General features: G+C 34.8%; 1 protein-coding gene across 1 annotated transcript in view; it reads right to left on the bottom strand.

Annotated features, from left to right (window-relative positions):
- The window catches only part of ADGB (androglobin), a 91,872-nt gene that overhangs the window by 60,451 nt on the left and 17,815 nt on the right, over nt 1-13,606 (bottom strand). The window contains exons 6-12 of the mRNA XM_058170072.1: nt 12,910-13,049; nt 11,163-11,249; nt 9,663-9,862; nt 7,818-7,946; nt 5,215-5,309; nt 4,393-4,567; nt 2,037-2,127 (exon numbers count right to left, since the gene is read on the bottom strand). Of these exons, the coding sequence (XP_058026055.1) occupies nt 2,037-2,127; nt 4,393-4,567; nt 5,215-5,309; nt 7,818-7,946; nt 9,663-9,862; nt 11,163-11,249; nt 12,910-13,049 (917 nt within the window). The remainder of the gene's footprint in view (nt 1-2,036; nt 2,128-4,392; nt 4,568-5,214; nt 5,310-7,817; nt 7,947-9,662; nt 9,863-11,162; nt 11,250-12,909; nt 13,050-13,606) is intronic.

Genomic DNA, 13,606 nt, shown 5'->3' on the forward strand with positions numbered 1-13,606 from the left:
ATAAGCCGTATATACTCGAGTATAAGTCGAGGGCTTAAAAACAAAACTCGAGTATAAGCCGTATAGACCCGAGTATAAGCCGAGGGGACGTTTTTCAGCACAAAAAACGTGCTGAAAAACTCGGCTTATACTCGAGTATATACGGTAACTGCAGAAATAATGTTCTATTGTGCTTCAAAAATATCCTTCAAACTCTAATGTAATGTCAATCCAAGGGAAGTTTTGATATATGTCATGGTATATTTCTTTCTTTTGGAGATGTCTTGTTGAAAATTGATTATTTGTCAACTCTCAGCAATCACATAGATTGACCTTTTCAGAATGGTTCATCCTCAACCTGGCCCTTCAAGTTTTTAAGAGCTTAACTGAGTCCATCCATTTACTGGTGATCATCCTTTTCTTTTCTTTCCTTTCCGATTTCCCAGCATTAGAGCCTTCTCTTGAAGGTTAGATATCTGCATAATACTATAATTTGAGCTTGATCATTTATACATCAAATGAGAACTCTGGATTGATTTGTTTTATGATTCATTTGTTTTCTTGGCTTTCCAGGGCATTCTCAAGTGTTTTCAATAACCAGCATTTAAAAGTATCAATATTCTTTGAATTCTGAAAACCACTGCCTGATTAGTAGAGGTAGTACTCGACTTATGACCACAACTGAGCTCAAAACATGTGGTGCTAAGTGAGACAGTTGTTAAGTGAATTTTGCTCCATTTTATGACCTTTCTTGAAGTGAAGCACAGCAGTTGTTAAGTAAATAAAATGGTTGTTAAATGAATCTGGTGACTTTGCTTCTTAGAAGGTTGGAAAAGGTGATCACCTGATCCCAGGACATTGCAACCATCATAAATACGATTCAGTTGCCAAGCATGTGAATTTTGATCCCATGACCATGGGATGCTGCAATGTTCATAAGTGTGAAAAATCGTCACTAGTCGTTTTTTCAGTGCTGTTGTAACTATGAATAGTCACTAAATGAACTGTTGTAAATCAAGGATTACCTGTACTGATCTTTGTTGGGGCAAATGCTTATTCTGTAAACCACTTAGAGAGGGCTGTAAAGCACTGTAAAATGGTATATAAGTCTAAATGCTATTGCTATATATCTCTCACAGCATCTGGCTATCTGTTCCAAGGACTTCATTGCTATCCTACCAAGTGCTAGTATGTAGCATATTTCTTGACAGATGGTTTCTTTACTGTTGTCAGTTGATCCTAAAAGGCAGAAGCTATCCACCATTTCAATATTTATGTCAATTCTAAGGTTAGTTGCTGTATCTAAGATTAAACTCCTCTTTAATCTTAGTCTCCATTGTGTTCCTTGACTTAGATTACTGAGCCTGCAGATCATTTGCATTTTTCCGGCCAACAGTATATTACTGACTAATACATTTTTAAAACGAGGAGCCCCGGTGGCACAGTGGTTAGAATGCAGTATTGCAGGCTAACTCTGCCCACAGCCTGGAGTTCAATCCTGATGGGCTCAAAATTGACTCAGCCATCCATCCTTCCGAGGTTGGTAAAATAAGAAGCCAGATTGCTGGGGACAATATGCTGACATTATAAATTGCCAGAGAATGCGCTAAAGTACTATGGAGTGGATTACAAGTCTATTGCTATTGCTAAACAATGAAAAATTATATCAATATGTAACAGAAATTGAAAAGTTTCACATATAGGAGCGGCTATAACAGCATACCCATTTTTTAAAAAATATACTCATGATATTATGACAGCATTATGTTGTTATACTGAAATAATACTGAAATATAACATTAGTTCAAGCACATTTGAATATTTGGGAAATCTAAATTTTTTTACATTTCTACATAAGATTTTTGAAATTTGACTTTTGCAATAATGTTTACATTTTTATAAGAATAAATTTACCCTGAAACAGACCCTTTTCATTTCTGCAGATTATTCCCATGCTTCTCAGTGGTGTACTATAGTTAAAATAATTTTAATTGTAGTTCTTGCCACTACACAATACTGAATTATACTCAGTGAAGCTCACTGATTGATCTACTTACGTGTCTCTTGGTATAGGTATAGCAGGAACTCTGAAGTTCAGAAAAGGACTAGCAATCTCAATAAATTGTTCTGGTTTTTTAATTACAATTTCTGCAAAGAAACAACAACCAGTGAAATGCAAGAAATAAGCATCCTCTACAAAGACAACAGACTCAAACCTGTCCTCTGAAAAGTCAATACATTTATAATATCAGGGCAGCCATTCCTATTTCATCTAAGGAGTAAAAATATATTCGCCAAACTAGAATACAGATTTTCATAAATCTGCATACACTAATTTTATACATACATATACTGTATAAGAAACAGTTTCTTTAAATTCAGTACAAGTACAACATATAATTAGCATACTGCAAAATATTGTAACCTATCTTCAGTCTATTGTTCAGGTTTTGTCTTTTGATGGGTAATTTCAAGACTCTTTACCGTAGATATTTACTCTATGACTGTTACCTTTAAAGTTCATTTGCATTGGATAACCCTTTAAATTATCATTAAGTGAAATGTTGTAAACTGAGGACTACCTATATACTACGGGACTAGTGAAGTTAGAACAGGCTGTGTAAATTTATAGATTCAAGAGGAAAATTGCTACATAAGGACAAACCTATTCTGCATACAATTTACAGATTCAAGCCAAAGTTTGTAAACCTGCTTGTATGGTTGAAGCTTTCTTACAGCACCACTTGAACAGGCTAATCTGTTTAGAATTATCCAATCCTCAAAATTCATTTTTGATGGTGGAATGAAGACTTCAGGCAGGGAAGGGAATTATTCACCTGACCACTCATTTTAGGAAACCCATTCCATTAACAAGAGTACCTAACTAAATAACATCTGTCATGACTGATTCCAGTTAGCAATGCAGCAGTTCTGTTCTGAACTAAATGTAATTTTTAAACTGCTTTCAGGGACAATGTAGGCAAATAAGAATATTTGTAGAAATCCCATAATTAGATTTTTCCCATCAGAGCCTTTATGATAATACATTTATTATTATTTGAGATCCATTAATTTTTCTTGCTCTGTACATTACCTAATATACACACATGAAATATATTTCAAATAAATGTACTATGCAAATCACACATACGGGAGCAATCATGCAAAGTCAAATACTTCTCATTTTTGTATGCTTATGTATGATATCACTACTGTTCTTGTGAACAATTTTATAATCTTCAACATATTGGATCCTCTATTGCAGAGAGTGGAGTGAGAATGGCAATATGAATTAAATGAACTGCAGTAGGGATTTCTTTCTTAGTAATTTAATTGTCACATTGGTTGCCCAACCTCTTCCAAGCTTGTAGAAACAAATTCAAGGTTATTGATTGGTTAATGTTTTCTTTCCAATTCCCTTTCTGCTCCACAGCCTGCCATATGAAGGGATCAGAAAAATGCAAACAAAAAAATATTTTCTCTTGAACTGCATGTTACTACTGGCAAAAGAAGACAGGGAGAGATATGTTATTTATATCTAATGATATAATCATTCTATTACTATTTATCTTGACTTCAGAGTTCCTGCTTAGGCCCGGGTCAATAGATCCCTAGTGGCCTCAGACTCCGGTTGCTGCTTCTGAATGCCACATTGGTGTGTACAAAATCTGCCCTCATCCACAATTTGATTACAGAAGATGGCACTGATTTAGTGTGCATAAGTGGAACCTAGATGGCCTGGAAAGGGGGGTGGTCATCCTAGGGACATTCTTACCTGGTTTCTGAGCTTTGTATCAGCCAAAATCCCAGAAGGAAAAAGGGGTGATGGCGGCTATTGTCCTGCATGAGTTATTGAGGGGCTTTAGAAGATCTACTCCATGGATAGATAGATGTGAGATCCTCTGGCTGAAGTAGGGCCTATGGAAACAGAACTGAGGCTACTGTCCTCCCTGCAGCTTCGCATCATTCCTATTTGAGCTGATGGACTCCATGGTTAGGTAGGTACTAGAGTTCCTAAGGCTGATGTTTCTTGTGGACATTAAACTGCTACTTTTGATATTGAATCCAGGGTAACTGAGGAGTTCATGGCCACCATGGCAATCATGGCTCTGTCCAAATAACAGAGGGGCCAACACATATGGCAGGATGGGCCGGTGGGATCATATGTTAGATCTGTTTTTTTAGCTCAGGACAATTGATCTGGCCTTGGAGATGAAATGAAAAAAATAGAATGGTTTTAAATCAGTTTTAAATCCTTAAAGTAGCAATCAAAATACATTTTTCATTTTTACCAACAACCATTTTGATCTCAAAAGGAAAACTTTGTGAAACCATGAGAAAAAAACCCCCAAATACTATATATCTGGATTTATTCTTAATTAGAAATAAAACTCAAAGGCTGAAATGACAGACCTTGGGGTTCATCAGTCACAATTGTTTCCTTTTTCTGGCGTATAAGTTTCCACCGAGGTATAGGTGGTGGTTTTGGTGGGGCCACTAAGGGACCTGACCTTGTTCTAGTTATCAATGCAGGATGGCTATAGATGTGGGAAAGACCATATTGTCGTAACTTTTCAGAAGAATCAGCCTGCAATATGGTAAAAGCAGCTGGGTTATATACAAAATACAAATATATATTCACAGGAAACATTTTAATATTGACTCTGTTATAAGACTGTTAGTTACAAAGTTACTGAACTTATGTTCTGTAGAATATTCTGTAGAATGAGTAAAAAATTTATGTTAAGATTTAAATCTGAAGCAAGGTAACATCTTATTAATATTAACAGGATAATAGAATTACAGAATAATAGGGTTGGAAGGGACCTTGGAAGTTTTCCAGTCAAATCTCTTCTTCTTAAAAACCTCGAGTGAATTCTCTATCATTTGAGAGGCTGCCACAAAGAAGTGGGGTGTCAACCTATTTTCCAAAACACCTGAGGACAGGACAAGAAACAATGAATGGAAACTAAACAAGGAGAAAAGCAAACTTGAACTAAGAAGAAATTTGCTAACAGTGGAACAGCTTGCCTTCAGAAGTTGTGGGAGCTCCATCAATGGAAGCTTTTAAGAACAGACTGGACAGCCATTTGTCTGAAATGGGTATAGGGTCTCCTGCTTGAGCAGGGGGTTGGACTAGAAGACCTCCAAGGCCCCTTCCAACTGTTATTTTGTTATTTATTAGAATTATTGTTGTTAATTTATTTGTAAAAGGAAAAATATATAAATCCTTACCATTTTCTCTAATACAAAGATCTTTTTTTCAGGTACATAAAGAGGCATGTAGCAAGCATATACCACCATCTGTGGCTGCAATGGTGTTGCAGAACCTACAAAGAACCCATTGAATGTATTAAACGGTATAATAGAAAAGAAATAAAGCTATAAGTAACAATATGATATGAACTGATAATATCCCATGTTAAACATGGTGCTATAAATGCAAGAATGGAATTTGAGAAATGGGATAGTTTCAGTTAGGTAACTTATTCTGAAAAATACCAAAGAAGCTAGTTAAAAATAAGTAGTTTTAAAGTCTAAATAATCTGTTAGGGTTTTATATTTAAATTGTTTCTACTTTATTCACAGAGAGATACAATTAGAAATATCTGATGTAAACGACTAATGTAACTATCTAAAAGCAATACACATACATTATTTAGGACTTATGTAACTACCTAAAGTCAACACATTTTATTTGGGATTTTAAAAATAAAATATGTGCATTTCCTGAAATATACAGTATAAAGAATTTTTTGTTTACTTTTTGTCCAATTTCTATTAAATTATATTTTGTGAATAATTGAAAATTATTGGCTATTTAAAAAACCTAGTACCATTGATTTCCTTCATAACCTTCTAAGCAGATCAAAGGCTGAAGAGTAGAGAAAAGTGACACAAAGAGAGTAACAAATAACCAATAACTGTAATCACAACAAGCAGAGAGAAACCATGCTGGGGAGCCAACTTAGCTAAGTAGGAGCAAGATTGAATGGAAAATAAATTTCCAATGTTGAAAGAGGAGATGGCCTACAGCAGTGCTAGGGTTAAGGTTAGGATTAGCCAAGCAAAACTGGCTGAGGAACTCTGAAAGTTGAAGTCCAAAAGTCTTAAAGTTGCCAAGGTTGGAGACCCCTGGCCTACAGGATCCAACCCAGGGGTGAAATGCTCCCGGATTGGACCGGATCGTGTGATCATGGCCGGTAGTTCAGCAATCTGGTAGCAATGGTGAAGCAAAGCTCCGCCTACCCGCCTGGCTGTCATTACTTCCTGGTTTTAACCAGGAAGTAATGTGTTTTTACCTTCTGCGCATGCACAGGTTTTGCACATGCGCAGAAGATTTGTGTGCGCATGTGATGCACGTGTGCACTTCTGAACTGGTAAGGAAGGTAAGTAGATTTCACCCCTGATCCAACCTCACAGACGTTCACCATAAGAATAGCACATGAATCACCAATTAACTGTATTGACAGTTTTAAAAGTGCAGTGGCCCTGCTGCATTTCTGAAGTAGAAGTATTCAGTATCAGATCAGGTCAGTATCAGATTGTATAATGTTGAAACAAACTGTAAAGTACTTTTGTTCAGCTTTTGACACCCATTTCTCCAATATAATTTTTTGCAGACTCACTGATGTGAGGAAAAATATTTCAGTTCCTTATCAACCTTGAGCCATTTACCACAGTTTAGGACAGGAGCAAACCACTGTGCTTTTTTTGTAGTCTACAGCCTCTGCAAAACTGGCAGAAACACTTTTGCCCCTTAAAATCTCCCAAAATGTGAAACAAAAACAAAACAAAATAAACAAGGGAAAAAAAAAACCTCTTCCATGTTTTAGGTTGGGGACAGGAAAGAGTTAGGCTAGGACTCTGGCTGACTGATTCTGCAGTGATGTAGAGAAAGCAGTGCAGCCCACAGAATCTCACTAATGGTATCGCTGTCATGACTGATAATATGCAGCAAGAGTCTTCACATTATATCCTTGTGATATAAGCAAATAACTAATAAATAACCCAACAAGAAAAACACAGACTTCAGAGGATAATTAGAACTGCAGAAAAAATCATTGCTACCAACCTGCCGTCCATTGAGGACCTGTATACTGCACGAATCAAGAAGAGGGCCGTGAAAATATTTGCAGATCCCTCGCATCCTGGACATAAACTGTTTCAACTCCTACCCTCAAAACGACGCTACAGAGCACTGCACACCAGAACAACTAGACACAAGAACAGTTTTTTCCCAAAGGCCATCACTCTGCTAAACAAATAATTCCCTCAACACTGTCAGACTATTTACTGAATCTGCACTACTATTAATCGTTTCATAGTTCCCATCACCAATCTCTTTCCACTTACGACTGTATGACTATAACTTGTTGCTGGCAATCCTTATGATTTATATTGATATATTGACCATCAATTGTGTTGTAAATGTTGTACTTTGATGAATGTATCTTTTCTTTTATGTACACTAAGAGCATATGCACCAAGACAAATTCCTTGTGTGTCCAATCACACTTGGCCAATAAAATTCTATTCTATTCTATTCTATTCTATTCTATTCTATTCTATTCTATTCTATTCTATTCTATTCTATTCTATTCTATAAATGCATCTTATTGATAGGGTGTCATTATTGCTAAGAAGGAACCAGTAAGCAAGGCTTTTAACCATGAATATGAATTAAAATTATGAAAAGTACACTTGTAGGGTTTTGGAATTAGAGCTCAGATTTCACTTATAAATTGATCTGCTAATTTATGAGCTCATATACTTAATAATCTCACTAAAACTTTGGTGGCCAATGCACATATGTCTAAGATTTTTTATAATCTTACCATCAAGAAATATCTGAAGAGAACTTTGATAGTCAGCAGACATTCGTGCAGAATGAGAAGCTGGCTTCAGTTTATCCTTTTCACCATCTTTGCTTCTCTTCTTTCCAACTTCTTTTTGATCTGGCTTTTCTAAAAACAAAACAAAACAGTATACTAACAAATACTACAATACTTTGTCCCAGATTATAAAGCAGATCTTGTCTCAAGCAACCAACAGTATTGAAGACAATGGTCTCAGCTACCCAAAATTCTGTTCCTATTTCTGAAAAGGGTTCAGGATATACAGGTAGTCCTCAACTTATGACTGTAATGGAGACCAGAATTTCTGTCCTAAGTCATGGTGATCATAAGTTCAAGTTCCAAAGTGACCAAATCTGATTTCATGTCTTTTTTTGCAGCAGTTAAATGAATGCCCTGTTCATTAAGTGAATCCCTTTATTCCTATGGACATTTTATACCAGAAACTGGTTTCCAAGTACCTGAAAGACAGTCATGTGACCATGGAGATATGTGCAGCCATTGGAATCCGTAGTTGGATTTGTAAGTAGCTTTTGGGGGGAGGGTGTCTAACATAATTTTGAACAGTTGCTAATCAACTGCTTGTTAAGTGAGGACTACCTTACCTAATTACCACAATTGAGCCCAAACTTTCTGTTGCTAAGCAAGACAGTTGTTAAATGAGTTTTGCCCCATTTTATGACCTTTCTTGCCACAGTTGTACAATCACTACAACTACAATTGTTAAGTTAATAACACAATTGTTAAGTGAATCTAGTTTCCCCATTGACTTTGCACAAGAAGTAATCGCATGAGCCTGGAACACTGCAACTGTAATAAATATGAGTTGGTTGACAACCTCTAAATTTTGATCATATAACCATGGGGAATACAGTCATAAGTATGAAAAACAGTCATATGTCACTTTTTTCAGTACAGTAAAACAAGATTCTGTTTTCAAGCAATTGGAATGTTAATAAATGTTTGCTGATAGATTTGTCTATACCCTACCTAAATACATTACATTATCTCAATGTAATGTATTTTTCCTTCATTTTTCTCTCTCTCATTCATTATAATGAGAGAAAAATAAAGGAAAAGGTTATATTTCAAGTACCAGGTCTCAACCCTTTAATGTTTTAAAAAATAACAAGTAAAAATATTTTGAAATGACAAACAAATTAGAAGCAACTGAAGATGATGTATCTGCAAAATCCCTTATTTTTTTAAAAAATATCTTCAATCGAAAATGTCACTTCCTGTATTCTAAACATTTTTCAAAGAGAATTTCACATTCAGCTGTGGGAATGATAAACTTCATCTACTCTAGGAAATAGCACAGTTGGTAGTTTACATGATCTTTGGGCATAAATATATGCATATGCTTAATGTAGATAGAAACAAGAATGAGCTATTTTTTTCCTCCAGAGCTGAATGTATGCATTATACTATTAGCAAAATATTATATTGCTGCTCTTAAATGGAAAAGAAAATAATAGTGCAACACAGAAGGACAGGAAGGCAAAAGCTAGAACGGCAAAGAACAAATATGAGATTTTGGGGGGCATCAAAATAGTTTAGATAATGTTTTGGGTAATATAATTGAAAGGCTGGCGTATGTATGTCTGCTGGCATGTATACCTGCTGGTAATACCTGAGCTTTTGCAATTTTGCAATTCAGATTTGAATTAGGGACAGAATTGGCTATGGTAATCCTGAAGAGTGACTTGTGGGAAAGATGAGTGCAATTGTGTTGTACCTATTTTATCTCTTGGCAATATAACCTTGTTATTCTTCTGGTACCCTTTCATTGTGTGTCTGATAGTGTGGACAATTTAAAACAAATACCTTTCCCAGCTTTTTCGGCTTTTTCTGGTTTTTCTTGTTGCTTAATGATAGGCATAGTATCATTTTTTATGTCAGATGCTTTCAAATCCTTTTTTGCATCTTGGAGTGATTGTTTGGATTCAGGAAGTGATTCTTCTGGTAACTTAAATTCTGGCACAATATCTCTTAAGAATTCCCAAATTTTATCCAAATATCCAGATCTTTAAAAATAATAAATACAATATATATTTGAAATAATGAAACAATATTGTTAATTTACTACAAATATATGGCATGCATGGCAGCTTAATCTTTTTGATCTTAGGGAATCTGATAACCTGTTTTTAAATACTGAAAAAAGAAAAGCATTATATTTAGCTAAAAATTAAGAAAATGATCAAATGAGCAGAACTGACTAAAATTCAGATATATGTAAAATGAGCAATACATACAATATAGTTTTCCTCTACATATAAATACAGTTACATACAGCTGTAAATTAATTTCCAATTGATTCAATTTACCATTATTTAACAAATAAAATAATTTGTGCAGAAATATTTTTTAATTTTTTATATATATTAAATATTATATAAATAGCAATAATGATAGCTTTACATTATACTCCAGAGAAGACAAACACGGTGGAGAACTGGAATCCAGTTAGTCATACTCAGAATAATTTGGCAACAATAGCTCTTCTTTTAGGAACTCATACTACAATTTTCAAAATATGAGGAACGTATATTAAAAATATGGACTTTTATATACATTGTCTTTTTTCTCATTCATTCATTCATTCCTTTTATATGGTCACCCATCTGCCATGTGACTGAAGTTGGTTAACAAGTATTAAAAAGTCACAATATATATGGCTTAATAGGGGTTTTTAATTCGATTTTAAATGGGGTTTATTTTATATTATACATTTTATATCTAAATTTAGGCCATATTGAATAAGTTTTTAAAATAGTTTTTATTGTAATATATTGTATTGTTTTATCTGGCTGTTCACCGCCCTGAGTCCTTCGGAAGAAGGGCGATATAAAAATTAAAATATTATTATTATTATTATTATTATTATTATTATTATTATTATTATTATTATTATTATTATTATTATTATTATTATTATTATTATATAAAAAATAAGATAAAATAAAAGAATAAAACACACTGTCCTGGGCATAAAACGCAGACCTTATATAATTACAATGGATTCATATACCTGGACCTACACCAGTTTTTAAGGCCTTCTAAAGGCTCACAGTGTCAAGATCCTCTGATTCTTAGAAAAGGGCATGGTTCCCGAGGACAGCTGCTGGAACAGAGAAAGAGCATGCCTTTTGACTCCTATAAAATGATACTATTTAATGATGAGACTCAGAACATGCCAGTTCTATCAAAACCTGTGGGATCATGGTATTTTTACGCATTTTTACCCAATGATCCAAGTACAAAATAACTATAGACAGCATGTGCAATAATTAAAAAGTATATGTTATAAAAAGTAGAACTTACTGGAGAGGAATAATTTCTGGTATCCATCCAGTAAGTGCATGCAGAACTGTAAATTCTCCTAGTTCTCTTTTTCCAACCTCATTTATACTATGAAAAGTAAAAATATAACTATAAACATATGAATATTATATTCTGCCTGTATTGCATCATGTTCTGCAACCAGCTCAATTTTCATATACAATCTTTCATCCCAGAAAATTTACACCCCCACCCCCCCAAATTATTTTGTCACCTTTGGAAGCCAGATTAACACCAGGAGCTTCCACGCTGCCAACTTCTTGCACTTGGGAAAGTAGGAGGAGGGGGGATTCAGTAGAGTGATTATAGTTAAACATAATAGCATTCTTCCCTTCGGTCAAGGTCATGGTGTTCCACCATCTGGAGGAGAAGTGGTTGCAGTGAATTGGGACAGATGGTGATTGGGCCACGTGATGGACTGATGGGTGCAGCGGCTGGATTTGGGGTTTTGATTTACTGAGGGAAAACCCGGAACTCTCAGATTCGGGTTTTCCCAGATGTGCTAGTATACCTATTCCAATAAATGAAAGGTTTGAGATGATGCTTGTCTCAGAGTTTTCTATTGGAATTGGGTCGTTCTGGAACCCTAACATATTTCTTGCATACCGTAGTTATAAAAAGTTATATATCTAGGTTAAATCTTCTAACATATCACACATCTACATTGCTGAACAACTCAGATTCTCATAGGTCTAAATAAATCAGAACAGAGAAAAGAACGAGGAACTTTAATCTTAAAATTTAAGATGAAATTTTAGCACATGGATGTGGTTGCAAAAATAAATAAATCTGGGAGATGACCTAATTATCATTTTTAGGAAAACAACAAATTGTTTTGGGCATATAAATTGTGCTTTAAAAATGCATGTAAATAAATATGCTAGTATGTAAAATAGATTTTTGCAAAGTAAGCATACATGCCACCACCCTGACAATATGGAATCTAAATATTGCTCCTGTAGCAGCTATTTTTCATTGGAGCCTTTTACATTTGTATGGTTCTTATTGTTTTACATGGTTGTTATATAATTATAGTACCTAGCATAATTTGGGTTATACAGATATAACGTAACTTGCACTAGCAGTGTTTTAGTATTTTTAGAAGAAGGTTTGAGATTTAAACTGCAATTGGATCTACATAAACAAAATGAAATTTTCTACTTCTTTATCATCCTGTGCATTGCAGAAAACTTACTACCTCATTGGTAATTTACTATCTCGTTGGTAATTCATTCTACAAGATGTGCCAAATACTAAAACCAATGGGTACCGAGAAAACCACATGATTTACCACATGATTTGCTATTTTGGCTGGAAGAAATAGCGAGTCACGAGGCAGCTGACATCTGCATCACTTTCTACCTTGCATCTTGACTACTAGGAGACAGACGAGCACTGGGACAAGATTCGTGCTTCAAAACATGTTGAATACCAAATTCAACTAGTTTTGAAGCAGTTGAGTGCTGAAGTATGACTGTACTAGTATTTGAGGGGTGCTCCAAATATGCTTAAGTGATAGAATAGAAAATTTGAAGAGTTCGCCTAAGACTTTGATGTTTTTATACAGTAATACTAAAATATACTGCCTTCTGTTGAAGCTGGGAAGATTCCAGGGGTTAACAAAAGGCTCAAGAATACAATTAGTTGATTAATTCAGAACAAACAAGCATCCTCTCTGTATTAGGTCTGGCTTTGCTTCTTTTTTTAATCTCAAAACCGGAAAACATACTCATTGTTTGCTAATTTAATGATGGCTTTGGATAATATCAATGGCCAAAGTTCAATTTCACATGTTGTGGTGGGAAGCAACATGATATTGTCTTCGCTGAAAGGTATGCTGTCATCCACAATGATCTTTCTCCAACATCCCTAGAAAAAAAGGAAATCAAGTATTATGGGGTAGTAATGAGAAATTGACTCATTATAAAAATCAGTGTGACCTTCTCAAAGGTTGGCGCTCATTATAATGTCATTAAACAGAAAGAACAATATGAAAATTCAGTGAAATCCATGTATAAAACAGATGTATAATATAGCTAGTAATTTTAAAAAATCATCTGTAGGAGGGTACTGATGAGATATCCTCAGCTGGCCACATTCTTTTGTCTTTTATCAGGGCAAACATATAATTTTATGCTTTTATGGATTACCAGACAGCACGTTCTCTTGTTAGAACCCATAACAAACAAATAGGTTGCCATCATTTTTTATGACAACTGACATATAGTGGCAGATGGATTTATCAGTATAGATTAATTTAACTGAACACAGGAAAGGCAATGATGGATGACTAAAACACAAGATGACTGAGTACTTGTATGTGTGCTAAAGGAAGTAGATGGAAAATTGCCAAGAGTGTACAAATACAACTTGTGAACATTATTCAAGAAACTCAGTGCTGGCTTTTTTCACAACCTTACTGGTAT

The sequence above is a fragment of the Ahaetulla prasina genome, chromosome 1 (assembly GCF_028640845.1).
Source record: "Ahaetulla prasina isolate Xishuangbanna chromosome 1, ASM2864084v1, whole genome shotgun sequence".
Classification (NCBI taxonomy): Eukaryota; Metazoa; Chordata; class Lepidosauria; order Squamata; family Colubridae; genus Ahaetulla; species Ahaetulla prasina.